At 34.9% G+C, this 27,271-nt stretch overlaps 1 protein-coding gene across 2 annotated transcripts; it reads left to right on the top strand.

Moving 5' to 3' along the window:
* The first annotated feature begins 4,830 nt into the window (after positions 1-4,830).
* On the top strand, positions 4,831-27,122 carry LOC120623384 (choline transporter-like 2). Of its 2 annotated transcripts, XM_039889386.1 has the most exons (13): positions 4,831-4,897; positions 6,687-6,809; positions 7,508-7,671; positions 7,893-8,088; positions 8,995-9,212; positions 12,448-12,613; positions 13,489-13,714; positions 19,178-19,358; positions 21,081-21,219; positions 21,783-21,936; positions 22,744-23,035; positions 23,681-23,906; positions 24,810-27,122. In XM_039889386.1, the coding sequence occupies exons 1-13, from the start codon at positions 4,867-4,869 to the stop codon at positions 24,908-24,910; spliced, it is 2,217 nt and encodes a 738-aa protein (XP_039745320.1). In that variant the 5' UTR covers positions 4,831-4,866; the 3' UTR covers positions 24,911-27,122. The 2 variants fall into 2 exon arrangements, with proteins under 2 accessions (XP_039745320.1, XP_039745321.1); XM_039889387.1 differs by lacking the exons at positions 4,831-4,897; positions 7,508-7,671 and having other exon boundaries at positions 6,749-6,809.
* The last annotated feature ends 149 nt before the right edge of the window (positions 27,123-27,271 follow it).

Here is a 27,271-nt window from a genome sequence, read left to right as displayed (position 1 = left end):
TTTGGATATTATTTCCATCCAAAATGAATTTCAAGAAGGATGTGAACCGCCGAATCCAACTCTGATGGGCAGCGTTCGGGAAGCTTCGTGACATCTTTGCGTTAAAAATCCCTAAGTAGGTACTATGACAAAGTAGTTCGGAGGAGTGATGGACGTTGGGGTCCCAAGATGCTGGAATGGCAGCCTCGCTCTGGTAAGCGCAGCGTTGGTCGACCCCCGACGAGGTGGACGGACGACATTAGGCGCGTCGCAGGTAGCCTCTGGATTCAAGCGGCACAATACCGTGGAATTTGGAACTCCCTACAAATGACCTATGTCCAGCAGTGGACGTCTATCGGTTGATACGATGATATGATCATTTCCATCCGTGCGCTCATGCTTGAAGATAGAATGGTATCTTTCCCCATAATGTCTCCTGCCCATGCTCACATTCAGATTTGCTCGCTCGATTGCAAGTTGAGCTTAAAGTTGTTCTGAAGTATTAAACGCTGTATCGTGGACTTACTGTCACTCTTTTTAGAGACGGAAAGCCTGTACTTCTGTTGTTTGTATTACAAAAGTTCTGTCAAAAGGCAGAGCGAAATAATTGCAGGCAGATTTGTGTTTTAATACGATACTAATAGGATCTATTTTACTCCAATGTTCAAGTATTTCCATACTCTAAAACAACTCTTCCATTGCGATCGAGAAAATTATAAACTAAGGGTACATTGTGGCTGTGAAACGTAACGGTTCCACCGTGATTCTAGCGTAACATGACTTGAGTGTTATATGTAACAATATTGAAGATTAATCAATAATAATAAATAACTAGAAATGGTGAAAACGAAGTAGGTGAACCAACTACACGCTGAACTAAGAAATGTAACATGTTTTTAAAAAAATACTCACTAATATTACATATGTGAAAGTGTGTCTGTTTGTTTTGCTCAAACTGCTGTGGCGGGGGCCGCAGAATCCAGCCTAGATCGAACCTGAACCGATTTAGAAATCATCAATCGAATTTCAAACTGGTCCATGCCGTGAATTAAACCTGGCATCTCGCTCAAAACCAAGCGCGCCAAATTTCCTGGCATAAAAAATACATCCAAGAAATAGAAAGGGTACAGGATAGTATATTTACGGTCTGGAACACGTGGTTGATTTTTACGTTTGAGTCATTCGGCAAGCGAACAATACGAAGACTCCGGTATGCACCATTTACAATAAGCTGTTATTTAGGGTTGTATATTTATACAAATAATAATTATTGTCAGAGGATGTAGTCCAGTCAATAAGTTCAAAAAGGTGTTAATTCTTTCTCAAACTCCTAAAAATCCAGCCGATGGCACCTAAAAATACATGCGAAGATTCGGAATGCAGCCTGGAAAAATGTATCGAAATTATATTAGTAATTGGGATTGAAATTCGTATGAAAAAAAGGTTTGTTATTGGTTAAAAATTCAAAAATTATTAATATTCCTGATTTTGAAAAACTTAAAGAAGACTAAATTTCCAGTAAGAAAGGCCAGCCTCTTGATCTTCATCATTTATAACTTTGAACGCCGCAAAAAGGTCCCCTCGTGGCCTCTACGGTATTATGACAACGCCGTTTGAAACAGAATAGGTATCACACAAAATTATTTTATTACAGCATTCAATATTAATTTAAACATTTAAAAAAACATCAAAACACTTGAAACAATACTGCCGCGTGAGGAAAAAATGTCTATGTAAATTTTTTATTAAATTTATTTCTCCACTTACTTTTGTTACAAAGTCGATATAAAATTAAAATTTTGATCTAAAAATATTTGACATAGTCTTCATTCCGTTTAAGCGCTAGGACGGCACTGAATAGTGTAAAAAAACCCTACTCTATTTCGTCAGACAGTAAAACTTGTAGTTTTAAATACATTTGCGACTGTGGGTCTTCATTATTAACTAAAATATTTATAAACAAAAAATAAATAACAATTATCAAATCAGGCCAAGTTAAGGTCGATTTTTTATCAACGCCGTAGACAGACTTACTTCCTGTCAAATCAAGAATCGCAAAATTAAATACAAAATGTATGTAAGGATATATACAGTGGCATGCCATAAAATGGAAAAATCCTTCGCCTTTTTGAGTTACACAAAAATTTTAGGGTAGGCAGAATTTTTGTTCATGTATGAAGTGCACGCCACTGAATATATATTTACTAAAAGGTTTTATTTTACTGAAAAGCTGAATTCGTAGGCATTTGCCCATGCTGTATAAACCTTTGGTGTAACTAAGATATACACATCTTAATAAACATCTTTAGGTAATCTATTTCCTTGGACAGCCCTATTGAAGACAAAAATTAAACCATACTCTTACTGACTGCGAGCTAGTTTAAAAATAAACTCTACGACAGTCGACAAGTAGGTACCAACCTACTTGCTGTCGAGCTACGAATATGTAACAGGTACATAATGTAGGTTAATACTATGTGATTGCACTCCTGAATTTGTAATACTGTAAACTATTTTTTTCCACCACAATTTAGCCCTTAATCTCACCGAGTGGTAATTATACAGTCCGGGATGGTTAAGGATAAATACATAGATTGGCATTTGGCATCCAGTGACAATACTGGGAAATATTTAAATAGGATAGTGTAATAATATATATTAAGTAGGTAGCATTTTGATTAAATTTCACCGCTGCGATTCCTTAGGTAATTCCGTAAATCTATCCTGCTTGCGAGTTGCGTTGGAGCAGCGTTGTGTGCCTATGGTCTAAAAACCTTCTCTCCTACGAGAGTGGAAACTTGGGTGACACACCCATGCCTTTCTATTTTTTTTCTTTTATATATGATCTTTATTTGTTTTAATAGCATGGCCCTTGCGATAGTGGATGGGCGCAGATCTATCCCAACGTTCGTCACGTTGACTGCTGCCTAACATTAACAAATACGGTACACGAGTGCGGCAGGATTACACGCTAGGCGTGTTTTCAGCACTGGTGAAGCGTATTCGAAACAGGCGCTACGAGCATGCGGCCCCACACGCCTGGCGTGTTTAAACTTATCGCGACAGCTATGCGGCCTTTACGCAACAGGTGTGTTATTACATCACTCGTATTTTCTCATTTATTTATTGAACAACATGAAAACCCAACACTTGTCGCATTTTAATAGCAATTTGTATTTTTTTGTTGGATAAAATAGAATAAAACTTTAATGTAGTCAACACAGATTTTCTTTTTTTCAAAAATAATCATTTTCTAAAGAGCTTTAAATATAGTGGCTTTACATCTCGTAGGTACACTATTTTACTATATTCAAAATCGCGGCAACGTCAACCTGTGTGTAACTTGTGAATGTCATTTACGAATCATGATAAATAAATAAGTAAAAAAACAGTATTAAATACCTACTTACATACGAATGCGGATTGCCGACAAAGAAGCGAATTTGAAAATAATATGCATTTTAAATATAATAATCCTTCCAGTAAATATACAGAACCATTGTTAAATTTACTTTTAAATTCGAAACAATAGTAACTCATTCCTGAGTAGTTTATTGGTACCGCTGGCCGCACCGATAACGTTTATTTAAGACGATAAGAAAAAATAAGGATGCGGATGCATCGTTTTGTAATTCTGTCGGTATAATGGAATGCAAACCGATATTTATAAAATAATTTATTGACGATACCGATACCAATGAAAATAGTGCAGACGAACTCAGGCGTACAAATATTAAAAAATATACAAATAGACGTCAAACTTATGTTGCGGATACCTTTATTGCAGAAAAACATTGTATAGTATGCTAAAATATAGGACGACGATCCTATATCGATATCAATATCTATTTCGCGTCCCTATAAAATATTTAAAAACAATGCAATTATCTAGGTGGGTATTATTTAGTGATCGATGGTATTATACTATTGTTGCAAATATTTGGTCGAAAACATGTTTTTTATATGAACTTGTTAGTTATACGTGTGATGGTCGATACTCTCGATGGCATGGGAATTATTAAGAAAAACACTCATGTATAATGATTAGATAACTCACAAAACAACGAATTTTAAGTAGGTATACTGTCTAATATATAATAAAACGTAATTGCGTTAACGTTAAACTAATATTTAATAAAACGTACTTGCGGTAACATATAACACACTTGTTGCGTAAAGGCCGCTCTAACAGTATATTTAAACAACACAGCGTTTGTGTTTGCCGCACTCGCAGAACGCCGGAAAAACACGCCTAGCGTGTTCGGCCGCATCCTTGTAGGTACATTTATTTTAACACGCCTAGCGTGTTCGAGCCGCACACGCGTTACGTAGTTTTCAAACACAAACGTTGTGTTTTCAGCAGCCAACGTGTTAAGACTTATTAAGGCCCGCATCCGATTGTTACTTGGTAAGAAAACAGTGTTATAAGTGACGCATTAATGGTCCACGCCTACACTTTGAATAGGGCCCTAAATATCGTTTAGTGTACTTTTATTTACTTTATCTAAATCCAATGTGTATTAACAACGAAACATTTGTTTGTCTATATTTCTAGTAATCACTGTTCACAGATAAATCGACTTGATTAGTAAATCCCGTAAGTTGCCTACTGCTTAAAAACTTTTTAATAAATTGGCTTAGTTTCATGTCAAAATGTACCGCGCAAACAATCAATTACTTGTATATTTAACAAAATTCATGCTTTACAAGATAAGCAGCAGACCACCAATCAAGCTACAAAATTTTATCTTAAATTTATCACTTAGTGACTTGCTCGTAGGTTATCACTATAAATGTTATTACTCTTAATGAAAAAAATTAGCATAAGAAATCAAACATTTAAATTTATAACTTTATTGTTATGTAGTGAACTGAAGAGTTAATACCATGGGTTGCTGTGTGCCGTCGAAAAAATCTAGTAAGTGACTTCAACGGCTATTCGTACCTACCTACTTATTTACAGCTAGTAAGTACTTTTGGCGACCTTGGCTTCCTCGTATTATGATGCATTGGTGCTAATGCTGTACACTAATCTATAAACTGGACTAAATTGACAGGTCTCAAAGTAGTCATTTTCTCAACGCCCCATATCGACTGTGCTCCACTTTTATTTGAGTTATTATTAGTATTTTATGAATAGGTACGTCACGGTTACAATTTTGCATTTTGTAGTAGGTCGTCTGTGTGTTCGCTGATTTATTTTCATAGTATACTACCTCAACCTAACTCATTCAACGGTGTCGTAGCCGTAACGTCGCGTGCAGGGCCGGTTTTAATTTACCGGAAAATGTTGTTGTATAACCGGTTTATTTTAATGTTCTGCGTTTTACCTACCGGTTAAATGATAGAACGAACCGAAATGCTGCTGGTTACCGTTCTAATTGGGTGACCAATGTATACAGGGACAACATAAAGACTACTTTATATCTCGATAAACAATAAGCTTCTCCCGGGAAATGAAATGAAAATTTTTATCAATTTTACTTCATAGGTCCGTTAAATTTGAACCGATTTTAATCTTTATTCTTTTATTTGAAAGTGTTTACTATCAAGCATGTTTAGTGTAATTTTAATGAAGATCTGATAAATATTGTCGGAGATAAAGGACATAACTTTTTACAGATAACAGCAAGTCGCAAGGTATATGGGACAACCATCGAATGCATGCGTACTATCCTACTAATATAATAAATGCGAAAGTTTGTGAGTATGGATGTATGGATGGATGGATGGATGGATGGATGGATGGATGGATGGATGTATGTATGTATGGATGGATGGACATGTTAAAAGTAATCATTATTACCTACAAAAAAGTCCGGGAGGCTAAATGTCTAACTATTAAGTCACAATAACCGCTTTTTGTTATAATTTGTCAATCAAAACACGGGTACAATCTTAAAATAGTGACGTTCCTTCCAGATCCTTATCAAAAAAAATAGTTTTATAGTTAAAATTGATAATGTACCTGCAAATTCCTCTTTAAATTATTCAAATTGGACCTATCGTTCGGACGTTACGACGGGTATAGAAATGCTAAAAGATTTGATGCAGACGAAGTTGCGCGGATCAGCTAGTGTTTAATAAACCTAAATTAACCGGTTTGTGCAAGACGCGCTCATCCCTGTTGACAAATGCCTAGCCTAATTCGTAACGCGTGCGAGTCCTACTTCGCTGCAAAGAACAAAAGTGGTATAAATTATATTGTAGTAAACATAGCCGTTGGTTGCTAACTGATATATTTATCCACCCTCGCTTATCATACACTACACATATCTTTGCTATAAAAGTCCTTATATACTCTTTTCCTTCACTTCATATTAATCTTAAAATAGCCTTATTTTAATTATCTTATAATTAGTACAATATACAACTTTTAGCTCCAGAAAAAAATAATGTAATACTACAATCAAATAACATACCCAACTATAGTCGTAAAAATGTAATAGGCCCGTTTTGACATTTGTCATCGCGACGTAACTAGTTATGGAACCATAAGACTCGGGACTCGATAGGGGAAACCTGCATACCTGAGAGTTCTCCATAATGGTCTCAAAGATGTATGCAGTCCACCCCTCCGCACTGAGCCAGCGTGGTGTACCCACCTTTATCCTTTCTCATTGTTGGGCGAGACCCGTGCCCTGTAGTGGGCCGATAATGGGTTGATACGATGATGATATGATAAAGTTATAATATTTCATTCGCAGAGGAGCCGTTACGATACGATCCTAACTTCAGCGGCCCGGTCCACAACCGTTCTTGCACGGACATACTATGGTTAATAATGTTCATCCTCTTCCTCGGGGCGTGGGGCTACGTTGGACACTACGGTAAGATAACACATAATTAGCGACAAAACCACACAACTTAACAAAACAATTTTGCAATTTGCCTAGGTAATTTGCATAAGTTCATAAGTTTCATTTTGTGAAAACCTATTTCTCTCCTCGTTATAAAGTTATTATATCCAGAAGTTGCCTGAAGCCTGAAATAATTGTAGGTAGGTACATATATTTGTAAGCCAATCCTAAAGAAAAAGATTTAGCGAGTAATAAATAAATACTTGGTAAGACAACAATACTGGTCTTAACCAAAAAAAGTTCGGGATAATGTATATCATAGAAAAACCACAATAACGCACTTAATAATTATCAAGACCATCTAGAAAAACATTGTCAAGTGTCCTTAACAACCTGTCATATGGACGCCTAGTAAAGAGATAATTATAATAGGGAGTTAACCAGTAAGGGGTCCGCAAGGTTAAACCGCGGAATCTAACTTGCGTGGTTAGTGACGTTGAAGATTGCGTTCAAAAGAAACGCCCGTTCCAGCAAGAGTCTTCATAGCAGTCAGGAGATCGGTAGCAAGCGGACCCGAGGAGGACACCGTGTTACCGTGTTAACGAGAGTGAAAGCACGGGGAACAGCTAGTATAAATACTACTTAATTATAACTTGCATAGGTCTCTTTAACTTTTAGGCAGTTCGATGCTTTTACATATTAAATACTTTTTATTCTGGTAACAAAAGGTATGACGAGAGGTAGCGTCGACAAACTATTAGCGCCTATTGATTCAAGAGGACGACGGTGTGGGCTGGACTCCGGCCTTGAAGAAAAGAAGTATCTAATCTTTTTCAACATCGCTAAGTGTTTGGCGCCAGGAACCCCTATAACCGGATGTCCGACTACACAAGTCAGTAATTATTACTTATTTACAATTATGTAGTTATCGCTATCGGTATAGATTTGCGGCTAAATTGGCAGCACTTTAGTCATCAACATCGGCAGGTTATTAATGACCAGCTTCAGGACACAGACATTCAGATATGAGAAAAAGGCAGAGTTTAAAAATGACCTATAGATCCAGTGCGGGTTATAGCCGTCTTCGCAAACAAATGTTTACTCATGTTTCAGGTGTGTGCATCGCAATGTCCAGACAGAACTGTGCTGTTTAAAAAAGAGTTGGAACAAAATCCCACTGCCTTCGAACAAATTAAAATGGATATGGTTTGCACCGAAGATGTGAACATCCAGACCATGACGTATTCCCAAGCGATGCAATACATACAAGAGGAGAAGTGCGCTAGTTTTGTGTTGCAGAGCCAACCAGGTAATTAAAACAATATACACGCAGCACGTTGGTTTTCTTATTTTTGCACGCCTCATAAGCGAAGCGTTGAGGTGGGTATTACTGTCAGTTTACGCACACCGAGTGATTCTCCAACTTAAAATGTCACTTTAGTTATTCTTTATTGCTTTTATAAGTGAATATAAATAGACAAATGTTGAGAAAAAACACTATTTTTAACACTCATGATATATTTAAATCTCTTTTTAATATTTAATTAAAAAAATGTTTAAAAAGTTCTGTCTTAGACGTCCGTGTGTCTTTATGTGCGGATCCCGTATCTTGTGGTCACGATAACGAGCGAAATACTTCACTTATCGAGTTGGGTTTTTTATAGGCTTCAGTATTTTGAGGAATAAAAGCCTATTACTTTTCAGTTTTCACGGTATAATTAGATGTAGTTTAAGTATTATTTACAAATAATTTCAATTTTATTGTAATGAATAAGATTATGAGACGTGCACTTTTGGATTTTCCAACTATTTTATAATTTCATTTGGACTAAAGTATCTTTAGGCAATATTCAAAAGGTTAAATTAAAAAAAAAAAACAAAATTTGGAACAGCTTATCAAATTAAAGGTGCCTCTTCTAATATTTATATAAAAATTGGGTATTTCTTAAATTCGAATTAATACTTTCATAAATATTATTTTAAATGTTTTTTGTAGGTATCGTTTTTGCCAATTGTACTCGTTATTAATTTACGCAATATAGTTACTACATATTATGCTCGTGAAGCGACACATTGAGGGAAAAAAGTAGTGTTTTTGAATACGTGTGTAAGTTTGATTATACTAAATGGTGTGTTTTGCCCACGAGTTTTTGTGGCATGATGATGTGCCTCCTAGTACAACCGAATGCCAATAGAGAGAATGATCCCGCTTCAGTTTTGTACCGCTGCATCGGAGATCTTTCAACCCTGCAATGCAAAGACACATCGAAGACCACTCCATGGACGGAAAGCAGCGGCGAAACTTGCGTCCGAAATTCGAAAGACGCCCAGAAATCCTTGCTCAACCGCGCGACTGCCCTGGACTCATACGTGGGCTGGATCACCGCGAGCTGGGTTACATTCTTCACGATGAATGAGCGAGAAACACACGTTGTACGTAGTAGCACGGCTTCTTGCATGCCTTTAGCTTTTTTACTAAACAAGTTATTTATTTAGCATGTGCACCGTGTCACTTTTAAACCTGTATATGTATTTCATAGTATGTGGTATTCCGAACCTTTAGAGCTTGCACATATCGATAATGTTAATAATATTTGAGTGTTTGCATAATTATAGCGTCCGAGCAAAATATACGTGATACGCATCACTTGTTTACAAACACTGCATAATCTTCATGTTAATGATACTAGCACGTACCTAATCAACAATCTCAGAAAATTATGAAGAGAATAATCGAAATTATCTCATAGATTGGTATCGTCACGTTGCACGTTGTGCTTGTGAGTCATAAGACGCATCAGTGATTTTAAATCGTCACGAAAACCTATTGAATTCTTTTTTATCTATAACTGGATCGACGTATTTCTGTACCAAAGCTTTCCACTTTACATAGGCTGAGGTATGGAGTAATTATTAAGGGTTTGAGGGATTATCTAAAGCCAGGTACAGATATAGTATCATTTGCCCGATTAGATCACTGCATCCGAACCACCGTACCTTATTGAGCTTCGAATCTCGCTGTGGTCTCTCTTCAGGTAACATAGTATATTTGTATCGCATAATAGGTATCCCATAACAGTCCACTGCTGTACCTACTAAAGATTTCTCGCAATGCACGGTTTGCCCATAATCACATCGCTGGCCAAACGGGTTGTTGATCGCAGTAGATGGTAGTAGTAGCACAGAGGAAGCTGCTGCCCGCTCTCCCATATATTACCATATTCGCCTCGCTCGCGGGAATAGGAGGGGTGTTGACAACTGTTCTGATCTGCCGTAAACTCAACGTCATCATATAATAATTATATATACGCCAATCTGGTACAGCCCGTTCTATATCGAATCACATTTTTCCGATTATCACTGGAGAGCTGACATAAAAGTGGACTATTTTTTTTTATTCTTCCTCAATTTAGTCTGTGACTGCTATCATGGTAAGTAATGATTCAGTCTAAAATGGTACCGGGCTTACCTGCTGTATGGTAGAAATAAAAAACTGTTTCCACGCGGCTTTGTATCGGAACCTCATACCGTACCGCGAATGATACGATGATCGGATCGGGCAAATGATACATAGATCTGCATCCGGACCTTTTCTCAGAAACTATCCCAGCGCCAATCATAGTGTTTATGTCTGCCGCCAAGCAGCATGTTGACTGTGTAATTAAAGGCACATGCGACTTAAAACCCACGCCTCAGGTTGATGAACACAGGGCGGCAATTAATAGGAGGTGTTACTTAAGTTAACATAGATGCTCTAAGCTCACGAACTAACCAATCCATGCTTGTGTACACGAAACAGTGTTGGGTCGGTGCTTTCTAAACGTCACAGCTGCTACGGAGGTGTTACGTGACGTCACAAATGGAGGTGCTTGAACAACTCACCAACTTGCTTGGATTTAAACAGGTAAAGTATGATCTTATGATTAGAATCCAATCAATCCTATTAATTTCATTGATAATAATAACTCTTGAATGTATCGTTAAAAATAATGTAGTTATGTGCATGCAAACATTCATTCTTACTATGAAATTCATGAAGTTTAAAATCATAAGTGCGATTGTGTAAGTGTAGTCGTAATGTATAATATGAACTGTAAGTATACGAACTACCTAACACAATCGTCCTACTTATCCATAGTAGATTGCATCCTTAAAATGTATTAATTTCTATTCTCTGATATACCCAAAATGTATCCACATTTTGAGTAAATCGGAGAATAGAAGATAGTTCTTTGCACAAAAAAAAACGCAAAGAACATCAAAGTTTGTTTATAATAATTTTATCTCCTTTTGTTAACGCTCTGTCTGTAAAGTAGATATTGCATTCAAAACCGTAAAAGAATTTTCATTAATCCTATTTCTTATTGTTTTACGCTATAGTGCTTTTTTAGTTTATATTTTTCTTCTGTACATTTTTTTGTGAGCAAACATTACATTTACTGCGAAGTCTCTCTCCTCTTCTGATTCAAGTTACAATGCTTCTTCATCAAATACATATCCGAAGCACTTTTTTTCTTTGCTTTCAACTAAAAGTGCATAATAATACTGAAAAAAATCTAATATCTTATTGAAAGTAAGTATTTCATAACGATGAAAAGCAATGCCTACGAATATTTTATGTTTCAAGTAAGCTTTCCTGGCTGCGTCTTTAAACTATGAGGCCTGGTATTGGTAGTGAGTATAGTGACTAAATCTAAAAAGTTTTTAAAAGAAAACCTCTTCTCGTAAACTCTGGAGTGAGGCATTCATACACTTTCCCTTTCCAGGCATAGCCAACGAACTCGCCTTCACTCTTTATTTATATTTTATGATTATGCTGGGAAGTCAATCATAATCATAATCATAATCATAATCATTTATTTGCAAAACAATATGTCAAATTATAGTGTTACAAAAAGTTATACAGAACAATGTTTAGCCCATTTAAAGGCATGCAAATCTTAACTTAAAAATAATTAATACCATTCAGAATTTGATTAATTACAATTAATTTCATTAAAGCTATATAATTACAATTCATATTTATTTAGTTATGTTTTAGTTTATTTAGCTTAGTTTATTTTGTTTATGAACTGTAGCAAAATATGAAAGATTTTCATATGATACCAAATTCATGAATCAATAAATTAATTAATAAAAGTTCAACATAAATCATATAAAATATATAAAATGCATATGTAAACTAATTTATTCGGTATTAATATGTCAGTAAATTTTTTTGTCTAATAGTAAAATCATTATAAAATATTAATTAGTATAAAATTTCATTCAATAAATTATATAAAGTCTATTAAAAAAAATCACTTACAGAGTAAAAACACTTACTAACTAGCCATTTATGCAGTTTTCTCTTGAACGCATTAAAAGTTAATTCTTTCAATTGATCAGGCAAATTGTTGTATATCTTAATAGACATACAATAACAATTTTTGCGATAAGAAGCAGTTTTTGAAACGGGAAGTAAGAGTTTGTTTAGATGTCTGTTAGGATACCTGGTATTGAAATTTACCACCTGGCTTTTCTTTGTAAAAACATCTGTCATATTCAAGTGGAGCCAACAGCTTAACAGTGTTACCTTGCGTATATATTAAAACGACAAAAGTATTGATAAGCCGTTATTTTTTTTTAATGATACCGATAGTAATATTCCATTGTATTATGTGAGCAGTTGTCGTCGAAAATAGTGCAAGACCTGGTCCAGTCCAGATGGTACATGGCCGGAGCGTTGGTCGCTGTGGTATTGCTTTGCTTCATCTACATACTCTTGCTACGTTGGGTGATCAAACCCGTGGTCTGGCTTTCGATCATGGGCCTGTTTGCTGTAATGGGATTTGGTGAGTTTCTTTTTATTATAAAATTAACGAAGTATTTCTGTTTGCCTTTGCCGCGGTGTAAAGTAATTCTACTTTTTAAGAAACGAGACCTGTGTGCCTACTGTGAGATGTTTAACCAAGTTTGCTTATGCGATCTCATCTCAAAATACTGGAAAACAGTCGGATGTCGGAAGATTGCTATCTAAATTGCGACCAATATATCCCCGGACTAAATGTAAACAAACTAATATCAGGTCGCGCGCTTAATGAAGGGGTAAACAATTTTAGTCTTCGGAAAAAATTGAAAAAAATAATTGTTTACCTGTATAATACAAAAATAACCTAACATAACCTAATCTTAAATGTTCAGGACTAGGAAACTAGCCATGTCAGGCCGCGATTGCCAGAGAGTCGCAGGTTCAAATCCTGTCATTTCTGATAATTTTTATTTGCATTTTAAATTTATAAAATTAATATTTCCTCCAGTGAAGGTAAAAACACTAGTTAAATCTATAAAATTATCTTTACACAAGTTTAAGGAATGTATAAAAATACATTTAATACATTCGACTATTGATAAATTTCTTAATGACGAGGTTGCCTGAGCAAGCCTCTCACACAAGATATGAACAATGAGTATTAAATTGTAAAATGATATCGGAAAAGAGCAACTGCTGAGTTTCTAGCTGACTTCTTCTCGGTAGAATCTGCCTTTCGAACCGGCGCGGTAGTTGAGTTACTACAGACATGCGTTTCAAAAGTGCTTATAATAGGCCTACTTGAAATAAAGAAATTTTGAATTTGAATTTTACAAATCGTAGTTAACTTTCACGCGATAATATCAAATAAACTATTTTTTTTTAATGATTATGACGATCCTCTTTTGTTTTTCTCAGCTATTTACCTGTGTTACAAAAACTACGAGTACTACAAAGCAAACCCTGTCGGTCTTTACCAAACAACCAACCTGAAAGGATACTTGCAGTTTATTTTTGCGAAATATGAAGCCTGGCTCGTAATTCTCATTGTATTGGCTGTGTTACTACTTAGTTTGATTGTGGTAGTAGTATTCCTGCGAAGTCGGATAAATATAGCTATAGCACTCATACGTGAAGGAAGCAAGTAAGTTTTTTAAAATTTTGCTCTAATATAGTAATTTGTCGGATTACAACGTACTCTTTCGTAAAAAAATCTGGACTATAATATACAACGTGTAGCCGGATTACGAAATAATCTTGGAGGATGCATAAGTATATTTCATAAGAAATCACCCTGTATAAATATTAAAACAGAACAAAAATATTTATTTTTCAATACAAACGAATTCAAAACATTCTAAGTGTTTACTCGTGACAACCCTATTGAAGATCAAAAACCTACACGCACATAGTAGGTACGCTAAGACGCCTAATAAAGTGACAGGAATCACTTGATATTAATTTTGCTTATGATGTTAGGGCTGTGTCTGATTTCTTTCGGTAAAAACTATCGTAGTGGCTTATTCAAAAACTATTAGGTTTTCGGTTTCACAAATAAGTCGCAGAGACATCAAATTATATACCTCTAAAGCCTGTGAAGTTTTATTTGGGTTTTCATTTACACGTTGTATATAACTGCCTGAGACGGTTGTCTTAGGCCGTTATCTTTAGTACAACAAATTCAATAGTTCGACACTGCTCTACAAAACGTTTGTCAGATTACCTAGATCATAGGGGGTACTATAGTTATTTGATACCTATTGACAGGAAAATCCAGCGTTGTTGGTAAACCCACTTGGACATGTCCAGTTGGATAAATCAAAGTCCAGTCCAGTTGGAAATAATTAAACGTTAAGTTATAGGTCTTAGGAACTAGGTACCTCACCTAGTTCAGCCAGTAGACGTCCATTGGCTGGGACGACTAACGTGAAAAAGCATGAAATTATAAGATGTATTGATAAATTACTAGCTTTACAAAGTAAAACTAAAAGAAGATTCGTTATGTGTTCCTTTCATTACTGCGGCACATTTAGTTCAAGCAAAATTAACATATTTCATAATTTCAATTATATATTAATCTATAACCTGACATGCCGTCATAGTAAGGCAGTTTTTTTTTTGACATCAATAAATCCAAGTCATCTCTATTGACTAGAGATAGTTTTATTTTATCTACAAAATTAAGCAGCACTTTGCATGCAACTTAAATCATACTGTTACAAGTATTGTAAATAAGTCTAATGACACCTCTTCACATTGTACCTTGAAGTACCACGAATATTTATGTTATTGAAATCGATATTTATTTATTTATTTATTTATTATTTATGTACCATAAATTGTGATTGTGAACATAAGATACATGAAGTGTACAAAGGAAAGCTTATCTCTATAAGAGATCTCTTCCAGCTACCCCAGGATGTGAGTAAGATGATTTAATTGTGGTATAGGTCAAATAAAGGTACAATATATTTCATAACTACTAAGTATATTTAATATATCTAGATAATAACAAAATTCTACATACTAATACAATAACATTCGAATATACTATATATACAAAATACATAAAAATAATATAATAAATATTTATATAATATAAATATAAATATATATCTATAATAAGTAAACAGTGATAAATATACTATAAATATACTATGACAACGATAGATAATGCTCCTTTACATTGTGTTTAAAAGAGTGCACCGATCGGCAGTGTCTAATATGTTCTGGTAGTAAGTTCCAAAGGTGTGTAGCGTGGACGGAGAAAGATTTCTGGAAGAAAATAGTATTATATGAAGGGACATCAAGAGGATTTTTTGACACGCAAGACCGCAAGGGTCTCGTAGGCGGAAGACATAGCTTTATACGCTCACACAAATATCCAGGAGAAGAAGAATTATATAGGATGTTGTAAAGGACAGTTAAAATATGCACATTCCGGCGAAAACGAATTGGCAGCCACTTTAATTGACGACGAAAATCAGAAACGTGATCGAATTTGCGCAATCCGAAGATAAAGCGAATGCACAAATTCTGAAGTCTTTCAAGTTTGTCAAGTAGCTCTTCAGTGGCATCCAAATAGCAGACGTCGGCGTAATCAAGTATTGGTAGCAATAAAGATTGGGCCAACATAATTTTGGTATGAAGCGGAAGAAAATTCTGCAGCCTCCTCAATGAGTGAACGACATAGTGCATACGTTTACTTACCTATTATATTAAACAATTTAAGGTCAGATTGTGGCCAACAAATTACTGTTCTTGGTACAAATAGAAATAAACATATTGTTAAGTGCAGGTCTATAACTCAGAGTAAACTGACCCGATTTCAAGGTGAAATATCAGCCAAAATTCCTGCTCTTGTATTTGAAAACTGTCATCCCGATAGTCTTTATCGCTCTTTAATGAAATAGAAAATGCTTTAATAAAATATTTAATATTAAATACATACATTTTAATAAAAAAATGAGGTTAAGTGATTGGGTGACTTTAGGCATTTATAAAAGCAGGGATAAGTTGTATATGATGTATAATATAATTGTATATAATACAATCTGACACCAACTTTCCTTGAATATGTAAAAAGTTACTCCAAAACTTTCAAAAATGTTTGTAGATAAGCCAAGTCGCTATACATTAAAGATCTGATAGTAAAATTTGAAAACAAAATACAAACAACCTGGAAAATTGTTAATAGACGTAAACTGATAGAGAGGTTGCAAGTACTTTTGAAAGCTTTTTTGGAATGTTCCTATTTTTTTAACAGATTCACTAAATTCATCGTCTACTGCAGCTCAGAATTTATTAAAAAACAACATTAATGAGTGCAAAGTTTTATTTCATTTTAAACATATAGATTTACTAAATGTCGTAGCAAAACGGATGCAGGCGCTAAACTTAAAAAACATATTTATTATGCCTGGGAATGTTCACATGTTTTTTGTGATCTATTTAAAGCTTTCGATTGTGTTGATCATAAAACCTTTGGTATCCAAAACGTTGCACTAAACCCTGGGTGAACCCTGAATATAATAACTCAATGGGTGTCCCACAAGGCTCGATTTTGGCTCCCTTTCCATTTTTAGTGTATATAAATGATCCACCGTACCATGTCAGTGGAACATGCGACATTGTATTGTTTGAAGATACATCTCTAATTTTTAAGACTGACAAGAGTTAAGATATCTGATTATGTAAACAGTGTTATGTCACATGTGTCACACTGGCTTACCGTTAACAAATAGAGACCTCCACAGTTTTTCTGGGCGTTTCCTTGGATAATAAGTTACAGTGGGGTGCCCATATATATATATATTTATATTTATATATATATATATATATATATAGTGTATCTAGCGGGTAAACTAAGCTCGGCTTAGTAAGCATAAGCAGATTACTGACGGTGTTAAAATGGTGGATGGATGGTGAAATAGCTAGGCTTGTTTATTTTGCGTATTTTCATAGTGCTATGCCCTACGGAATCTTGTTATGGGGTAAAGCTGCTGATATTGAAACTATATTTATATTGCAGAAAAGAGCTGTACGATCAATATATAAACTAATATCCCGCAAATCCCCCCGCGAGAAGTTTAAAGAAATAGGTATACTTACTGTAGCTTTACAATATTTTTATAACTAGCTGACCCACGCAACTTCGTCTGCATCAAATCGGTTATTGTCAGTTTTAATATCTTAAAAACCAAGAACCTAATTTCAGTGCCACCTACCGGGTCCAGTTTTATTTCCAAACTACTTAATGCGCGGCCGGGCGGCCCTCTGCATTTGTCTTGCTTTTAGCATTTCTATACCCGTCATAAATTCGAAACGATGGGTCCAATTTGAATATTTAAACAGGAATTTGCTTGAACATAATCAATTTTAATTATAATAATATTTATTTGGATAGATATTAATATCATGATAGGACGTGACATTCACCATCTTTAGATTGTGCCGGTGTTTTGATTGAAAAATTATAACAAAAAGTGGTTATTGTGACTTAACAGTTAGACATATAGCCTCCCGGGCTTTTTTGTAGGTAATAATGATTACTTTAAACATGTAGTACTTTATTTTTATGTATTATCAAACATTTTCGCGGCGTACGCCAGTAAAGTTATATTTTAGCCAATTAACAGAAAACCATAATAAAAAACACAAAAATCAGCCGCATGAGTCACTTTGTTTGTTATGAAAATCCGTTTTTCAGTTATTCGCTAAGAAAGACAAACAGCCTTTGTCACTTTTCAGGTCCTAAACTATGCCTATCAAAAAACACGTCAATCTTAAACGCAAATTGCGCGGACTTAAAAAAAAAATGCGGAAAAAATAGCGATGCTAACTTGTTGGAGCTGTTTGCTTTTCCGGTATAAAAAGAAGCCTATAAGCTATTCCAGACTATATTGTATGTCTCTGCCAAATTTTAGCCAAATCGGTTCATTCGTTGTGGCGTTAAAGCGTAACAAACATCCATCCATCCATCCATCCATCCATCCATCTATACATCCATTCTCACAAACTTTCGCATTTATAATATTAGTAGAATGGTACGCACTCATTCGATCGTTGTCCCATATGCCTTGCGACTTGCTGTTATCTGCCAAGAGTTATGTCCTTTATCTCCGACAATTTTATCAGATCTTCATTAAAATTAAACAGTAGATACATGTTTGATTGTATAGTAAACTTTCAAATAAAAAAATCAATTATTAAAATCGGTTCAACGTAGCTATGAAGTAAAATTGATAAAAAAGTTCTTCCCATTTCCCAGAGGAAACTTATTGTTTATCGCGATAAAAAGTATCCTATAAGTTGACCCAGAATATCCGCTACCACTATACAAAATTTTATTTAAATTTGTTCAGTATGGTTCACGTGATGCCCGGAAAAACAGACAAAAATTCAATAAAAATCTGTTTTGGACTCGGTATCGATTATAAAGCATCCCCCGGTCAAAAAGGTACTCGTACAGAAGTCATTTGTGGGATTGAGTACACGCTTTTATAATATGATTCCTAAGGTAATTTTGGACCTACCAATGCATAAGTTTAAAGAATATGTTAAAACACATTTATTACAGCGAGGTTACTATACTATATCTATACAATTCCTTAATGACAAGGTTGCTTGAAAGCATCCGGCTCCGCTTTCATCTCTCATAAGATAAGAAATGAATGTTAAAATGTAAATTGTTGATGTTGGAAAAGAGCAACTTCTGAGTTTCTTGCCGGCTTCTTCTCGGTAGAATCTGCCTTCCGAACCGGTGGTAGAGTAACTACTAACAGACAGACTTGACGTTTCAAAAGTGCTTATATTAGGCCTACTTGAAATAAATGAATATTGAATTTAGACAACGACGAACTATTTGATAAGTATGTAATTAATTCAATCATTGTTTGTGTTGAGTTTTTCGGAGAGACAAAGTTGTGATATCCATAACCTATGTATTTATAATATCTAATAATGCAATGTCCAACAAACAGCAAAATTATTGCCGTCCATCATATTTTCGTCGAAAAAAAAGTACCTATTACCCAAATACTCGTCTCAGTGCATTTTAATATAAAGCATAAAGTATTGTTGTTGTTAAAAATATTGTATGTTACAGAGCCGTTACATCAATAAAATCCACAATTTTGTTCCCTATATTCTCCTGGATCTTCCAATGCGCTATCATTGTTTATGGGATTTTGGTTCTCATGTTTTTGCTGTCGGTTGGTGAGTCGGCCTACAGCGTCGTGAACCTGCAAAATGATACTTCGTGTAGTTGCGACGGGGTATACACGGAGGTAAATTATTGATTTATGTAAAATGAATTAGAAATATTCTAATAAACATACTAACAACAAAAAATATTTTTTAAGAAACCAAAACTTACTTGAATAAAGTAGGTAGAGTCGAGCTATCCAAAACCTTAATTTAGTAGAACACAAAAAAAAGGTCCATAATTAAAAAAATATGATTTTATTTTAAAATCTACTTACTACACTTCTTTTGTTATTTAAAGTTTAATTTGATTTACTTAAAATGAGATCACATTAAGAACAGATTTTGCAAGTAAAGGCTATTTGTGAAAAATGGTACATTATGGAACGTTTCATGTACTTAACCGGGAAGTGAAAATTAATACGAAAATAACAATTAATTAAATTAGAAAAATCGTGATTAATATCGCGAATTTCCTCCACGTGCTCTTATTAAAGTTTCTACCCGTCTAGGCATACTGAGAATGATGTTATCGATGGTCTCCTGGGATAGCCTCCGCCATTCCTCAACTAAGGCGATTCGCAGTTCACCTACGTTGGCAGTAGCTGGAATGCTGGACTTAACTTTTCTTTTCAGCAAGTCCCAAACGTGCTCTATTGGGTTCATATCCGGTGATCTCGCCGGCCACTCCATAACAGTGATATTCATATCATTAAGATAAGCTTGCATTATCTTGCATGAAAAACAAAATTATATTCTTTGCCTGCCGTCAATTTGATTTAAGAGAGTTCTTCACTCATCACTAAACAATACCTTCCTCCATTGGTCCGCGTTCCAAAGTCGATGTTCCTGAGCAAAAACCTGTTTCTACGATGATTTACCTCGAACCTTGGAGCCTTCGCGGGCACAAATGAACCCAAACCAGCTTCTTCAAACCTTCTTCGCACCGTACGCTCACTTACGGTTACACCCCGGACTGCTTCTAACTCTTGTCGGGCTTGGACGGCCGTCAAACGGCCGTGTACCTACGTACACAAAGCCGAATGAAACGATCATCCCTACTCGAAGTGCGTTTATTTCTGCCTTGTCCTGCTCTTCTCACATAAGTACCGGTCTCCTTGAACCGTTGGATACTGCGATGGATCGTTGAATCTGGTCGACGAAGAACTCTGGATATCATTCTGTAGGTTTGACCATTTCTTCGCATTTCGAGTGCCCTGGCAATCTCCGTTGGGGCTAAGTCAAGCATAATTCAGTCCTCAACTCCAGAAAGAAACGCGATTAAAAAAATCGGTTGTCAGTAAACTCGGTTTACTGACGATAGTTAAACGTGACAACGTCATAAGAGAATACTGATGGAATGGTTGCATTTCAAACGAAAATTTAAATTTTATTTGTTTGCTAGATATTTTTTATGGATATAGAAAGTAGGTAGATGGAAATCACAATTGAATTGATCAAGTTACATTTATTTGTACGCATAAATACAATTATGTAATTTTTTTTATAATGTACATAGTTTCTATCATCATCGTTGCTATAAACAATTGACATCACATTCACTTTACGTATAGCAGCTGTCCACGCGGACGCATCGCTCATTCAAGTAAGAGAGAGACAGATTTCGAGCGCTGCCGAACGCGGACGCCGATTGTGCCTCATTGTCGCTCGTTCCGCGCTCTCGCTCGCACTTCAAGTCTTAAATGGAACGCCTCAGAGCGAGGTGTTTATATTGAGGAATTGGATAATTTCTAAGTTCCTGGGAAGTCGGCCTACATGATAGAAATGCTGTTTTTTAATTTCAGGAGGGGGCCCCGTGTAATCCACTAACATTCGTAGAGAAATGCCATGATACCAGTTCCGTCAATGGGCTTTTACCTTGTCAATTGGCTTCCTGCCATTTCACCGGCATCGAGAATCCAAACAACGTGATTTATATGCAACGTAAGCCGTTTAAATTATTTATACCTATTATACTTAATTTGACTTAATGTCTGTACAATTTTGTTTCTATGTTTCGTCGATGTTTAATGTCAGGTAAATAAATAAATAAATATACTACGACAATACAGACATCGCCATCTAGCCCCAAAGTAAGCGTAGCTTGTGTTATGGATACTTAGATGAATATTTTCATGAATGAAAGGATTATTATTCATTTATACAATGAATAAATAGGTAAGAAGGTACTTTCTATTGAGGAAACCAATTTTAACGATTCATTTATACTATTCTTTCTACCAGACGTGAGGATATCACAAATATATGATTTTCAGCAATGGAAAACAGAAGTTTTTAGTGGACAGCAGATCACTCAGAATAACTGCATTATTTGACGAATAAATGTACTCGACATGCAAATCTCTGAGCCGTTGCGACCACTCTAATTTCTACGATTCACAATATTCATAGAAGATTCTAGTTCTCTTTCGGTTTTTATTATTATATTGTTCTTTTAACCATGTATGTATAGTTTCACTGTATTTGATTGATTATTTCGTTTACAGTGGTCAACGTGTTTGGTTTTTTCTGGGCGATGTTATTCATCAGCGGAGTAACGGATATGATGTTAGCGAGTACATTTTCAACGTGGTACTGGTCTTACCATAAGAATGACTTGCCTTTCTTCGCGCTTACCTCAGGAATTCATAGAACGCTTCGGTGAGTACGATTAATCATCATAGATGGTCTTGTACTCGACTCTTGAATAGCTTCGCATCTTCGTTTTTGATCCGCACCGCTAGGATCTGGAATTCTCTTCCAGCTTCCATTTTCTCTAGTTCCTACAATATGAGTACCTTCAAATCAAGAGTGAATAGGCATCTTCTAGGCAAGCGCACTACACGCAGGTATGATTGCAGTTAAGCACTCGTCTATAAACATTAAAAAAAAAAAGATTATGCTACTTAGTAGACAGAAATAGCGTTATTATGTTTAAGAAATAACATACCGGTAAATTTATATTGTGTGGTGCCGAGTCGTGACGGCAGATGATACAGTTGTCATCTCCCCTTCTACTTCAATATGGATATCAAATGAAAGGGCTTGATTAGTAGAATTGAATTATTAATTATATATAATTTTGTTATTTAATTTAAAAAACTACATTACGTAGGGATATACATTATTTCAATTTATTTTGAGAAGAGAACGGGCGGAAGCGTACTCTGTGATACTACTGGTGTCTACTATTTCCTCCCAAGTCCCAACCCTTTCATCTAGCAGTGGACTGTTACAGGCTATTTTGCTTATTATACTATTAATATTTTATACATTGCCGGTTCGGCCGTAAACTATAATATTATAGGCTGTTGATTTTAAAAATCATTTTGCCTTTTACGTAAAAGAGACCTCCAACCGTTAATTATTTCAATCAAACTTGCGCAGCCAAAAAATTCAACACCAAACTTATGTACTATTATTACATATACATATATTATTATAAAACCAAAATTATGTTTATTTCAGCTACCACTTGGGAACGGTGGCGTTTGGAGCTTTAATAATTGCAATAGTAAAAGTTATTCGAGTAATCCTGGAATACATCGATCACAAAGTCAAAAAATACGACAATCCAATTTCGAGATGCGTGATGTGTTTCTGCAAATGCATGTTTTGGTGCTTGGAGAACTTTTTGAAGTTTGTTAATAAGAACGCCTACATTATGTGCGCTGTGCACGGGAAGAACTTCTGCAGAAGCGCCAGTGACGCGTTTTCATTGCTCATGAGGAATATTCTTAGAGTTGTCGTATTGGATAAGGTAGGTATTATAATTAGTTTAGGTTTAAAGACATTTATTTCTCAAAAAGAACACAAATTTACGATAAGTATTATTTAAGAGTAAAATTTTTTGCAGGTGGTTAGACAAAAAGTTGGCGAGCTATAATACAAGTCGTTTTACAAGGGAGAGGTCATATTAACTTAACTGAACGTTTTTTTTGTACATAACACGTTTTTTAAAAATTGGATAACTTTTTTAATCGATTACCTTCATAAAGTTTATTATTTTTGAAAGTTTCGGAGACAGACGCCGCAACTCTTCACAAAATGGCATAACATTACGTATGTACACTCGAAAGAGGTACGCAGACGTATTCAGTTATTCGGGGAACACTCTCATTTTCATTTTCTATCAAAGTCAAAAAATTTGCAACTAGTCCAAACTAGTTGCAAATTTTTTTGCTGCTGAAAACGACCTTGACTTCTATGTGCTATAACATATTTATACAAAAATGTATTTACTGTTTAGTTTAAGTAAAATTTTATTTATTTTGGTATAAATATGTTAAACCGCGAAACTTGTTGCCGAAACCGAATTCAATTTTTTTTTAATTTAACCGCATATTGTTTTTAAGAAAGCAAATATAAAAAAAGATAATACTAACAATTTTTTTATGATTTTTAGGTGGCCGACTTTATTTTCTTTCTCTCAAAGCTTTTGATCTCCATTGGGGTGGGCTTCGCTGTGTACTACCTCCTTGAATGGAACTACGTGTACGAAGTAACAAAAGGCGAGCGTCTGCACTACAACTACGTGCCTGCAATCATACTGAGCATCGCAACCTACCTCATATGCACTATATTCTTCAACGTCTACTCAATGGCTGTAGACACACTGTTCCTATGTTTCTGTAAGTACCTCCTTATATTTCTCTAGCAATTAGAATCGATTTTACCCACGTTTCTAATACTTAATTTTTTTGCCTATAAATTTTCATCCTCTATCAGATGGTAGGTACTACACATAAGTATCATATATATGGTTGTCTAAGGTTGTTTAAAAAAAACATTTAATCTAACAGTTCATTTAGGTAAATCCATTACTAACTTCAAGAAAGAACTAAATTTCCCAACAGACTGTTACTGTAATCCTTTCTAAGTAAATAACAACATCCCAAAAGGAGTTCTACTGCTATGTTTAATGACATGAACTTTGAAAATCATACCCCTTGTCATCTCTCATTCACCTTATTACAATCTCCATGGCAGGTTGTGCCCTTATTACTTAGATTTTCTAAACAAAAGTAGCCTATGTATATAATCATCGTATCAACCCATGGATGACCACTGGGTATATATTTTGTACTAATTGAACGATCCTGCTCTGGTTGCATCCAGCGACTCCCTGAGACTCTTAAGATCTCGTGTGTCATCCACGAACGGGTCTACCAACGCAGATGTTAACCGGAGAACCGGATATCTAGGTCGGAGAACCGCACTGGAAAGCGCAGTGGTGTAAACGGTGATAGACCAAGACCCATACCAGGCGGAGAAGCATAGCGAGTCGAAACCCCTATAAAAGACCGTCCTGGGGTTGAGATGATGATGTAGCTTATTTAGTATGTACGTAATACATGTTTACTGTATTAATAAGCCATTACGTACGCAGTAAGAGGTGTTTATTTTGATGTAGATTATCTTATAACTTAGGATAGTCAATAATGTATTTTTCATAGTTAACTTTTAACTCAAACTTTATCTTCCACTCAAACCGATCCTGCTTCAGAGACTTTATAAATTTTGATTTGTTCCAGTGGAAGATTGCGAGAGGAATGATGGTTCCCCGGAAAAACCGTACTTCATGTCGAAAAACCTTATGAAAATCCTCGGCAAGAGAAACAAAAAAAACACATAAGACATTCTAAACTGCCAAAGATATAGTTTTAAATACCTAAGTTAAGACAGTTTTCTAAAGTAATAAAAGTGTTGTGATAAATTGTTCAATTTATTCATGACATTTAATATTGTATAACTTTTTATATGTCCTCTACTCTTATAATAGTCTGGCCAAAATAGTTAGGCAACCGAAAAAAGTTTACTGAATTTTACCTCCCGTATTCTGTTATTTGCTAACCGGTGGTGACTTGTCATTTGTACCTATACAAAATTTGCAATCAAAGCAAAGAGGATTACATAGTTGGTCGCCGCGCCGTCAAGGATCCGCTTTTTATAAAAACCACCCGTTATGTAAAGTAAGATAAATTAAAGAAAACGGTAGCAGGTTTGAATATATTATGTGATAAATATGGCAGAAATTTTTTGACAAAACTTAGAAGTAGTATACATAGAGATAGTCTGGAGCACGCTGTAAGATTCACCAAAATTATATAGGTACATTTGGTCCCTGCTTTAGCGAGTCTGAAATCCGTACCAACCCTAATATTCCTAAAATCTTAACGAATGTCAAATGTGTGTCTTTTAATCTAAATATGATTGAAAAAATCTACGTTATTGAAAAATAAATAAACCAATTTGTATTCTCAACTAAGAGAATATTTACTTCGTTATAGGTTTTTAGATTTTTGAATTCATATTTTAATAAAATATCAAGATGATTTACGCATAGTTAAATACCTAAAAAATTATGTCAACTTCAAGCCTATGTTTTCACGATTGCTTAAAAAAGAAGTGCGAGTGAAGTGTAATGTTTTATCAGATATATTGTATGTATGTGTTTAAGTTTCTTTATTCCACACACAAGTTCTAAATGCCTGAAAACATTTTGATGTAGGTATCGTTAGAATCCTTACATTATCCCAAAAGACACTGGCATTGATTATACATAATATGTTTGAAAAAAATCAATATGGCGGTTGTTTGGCGCCATTTTTAAACGAAAAAATTACGAATTTGTAGTGATCGGCAATGTTTCCAATTTTGTTTTTAATAACGTAGCTATCTTCTTGTTCTTTTAGCTGAGTAAAACAATTTACAAGTGGCAAGTTTACCTATATCGTATGAAAGCAAAACTAAATTGCGTTTGCTCGCTTAAGATGTTCTTTAAACAAACGATGGAGGCTTTAAAAAAATAATAATCAAGAATAACAAATCATAGATTAGGTTAGTTTATCGCGAATTTTCTCAGAAGTGTAGGTATGGAGCATTTATTCTGACAGTTGCTATTTGTGACCTGTGATATTTTCTATGATGACAAAACATTAATTAAGGAGAAGAAATCATAAATAATAGTTTTGATTCGGACTTGACTTGGCGGTTGCACACGAATTAAGGGGCAGCGGTGCAGTTGGTTTTCCACACAATTCTCTTTAATTTCAAAAGAAAGTGAAATCGTCCGCCGCGCACTATTTAGTATTCCTTACCCGAAGGGGAACCCTAAAAACGGGATTCTGTTACTAAGACTCCGCCGTCCGTTCGTCTGTCTATCTGCCTTTCTGCCTGTTCGTCTGTCACCAGGCTACTTCTATGAACCGTGATAGTCAGACATTTGAAATTTTCACACATGATGTATTTCTGTTGCCGCTATGACATGAAATACAAAAAAACAGAATCACATAACTATTTAAGGCACTCCCAAACAACATTTTTGCCAGGATTTAGTCTCAGAATATTTAGTTATACATACTTTAAATATAAATAATTATAATAAAACAAATATTTAAGGGTTTTTGTGGCCCTTTGTGTGTCCATCCGTCTCGCACTTGGCAGTTTTATTTGTTTTTTCTTAGGCTCTAGCCTTATACCCTGACAAAAGGAAATTATGAGGTTTAAATAATAAATTAAAGCAAAGCCAAATAATACTTTATAGAGATTTTAGACATAACACATAAATATCATAAGGTATATATGATTAGGTATATACCTTATGACGTATATATTATATGATATAATAGAAATAATTTTATGAGAGTTTTTGAAGTACCTACCTACTTTATTCGTGATGTTTGTATACTTACATGTATTTTCTTAGATTTTATGATGTAGATTATTATCGAATGTGCCCAGGAAGGACCTTATCTAAACCATTACCTACCTCATTTTTCTACGTGTTATACAATTACATATTATATTTATTTTGTGATTTACTAAGTATATCCGGTATGATGTTAATGATTGTATGTACACTTTATTTATTACAAATTTCCAATTAAAATGGCATTTTTATTTTTAAACGGACGTTAAAAAAGAGTATTAAGTATGCTATGAAATGGCTGTAGGTACCTATGAAGTGGTAAAATTCTGATAAAGGTCTTCTGGG

This window comes from Pararge aegeria, chromosome 4, assembly GCF_905163445.1.
Source record: "Pararge aegeria chromosome 4, ilParAegt1.1, whole genome shotgun sequence".
NCBI lineage: Eukaryota > Metazoa > Arthropoda > Insecta > Lepidoptera > Nymphalidae > Pararge > Pararge aegeria.
The sequence above is the reverse complement of the archived record's forward strand: the minus strand, read 5'-3'. Positions and strand labels throughout refer to the sequence as shown.

Excerpts from the sequence above, each read along its gene's own strand:
- LOC120623384 (XM_039889386.1), top strand. The coding sequence starts at position 4,867 with ATGGGTTGCTGTGTGCCGTCGAAAAAATCTA. Across the intron at positions 8,089-8,994 it reads TGTGTTGCAGAGCCAACCAG|TTTTGTACCGCTGCATCGGA; the intron begins GTAATTAAAACA and ends ATCCCGCTTCAG. Across the intron at positions 19,359-21,080 it reads GCGACGGGGTATACACGGAG|GAGGGGGCCCCGTGTAATCC; the intron begins GTAAATTATTGA and ends TTTTAATTTCAG.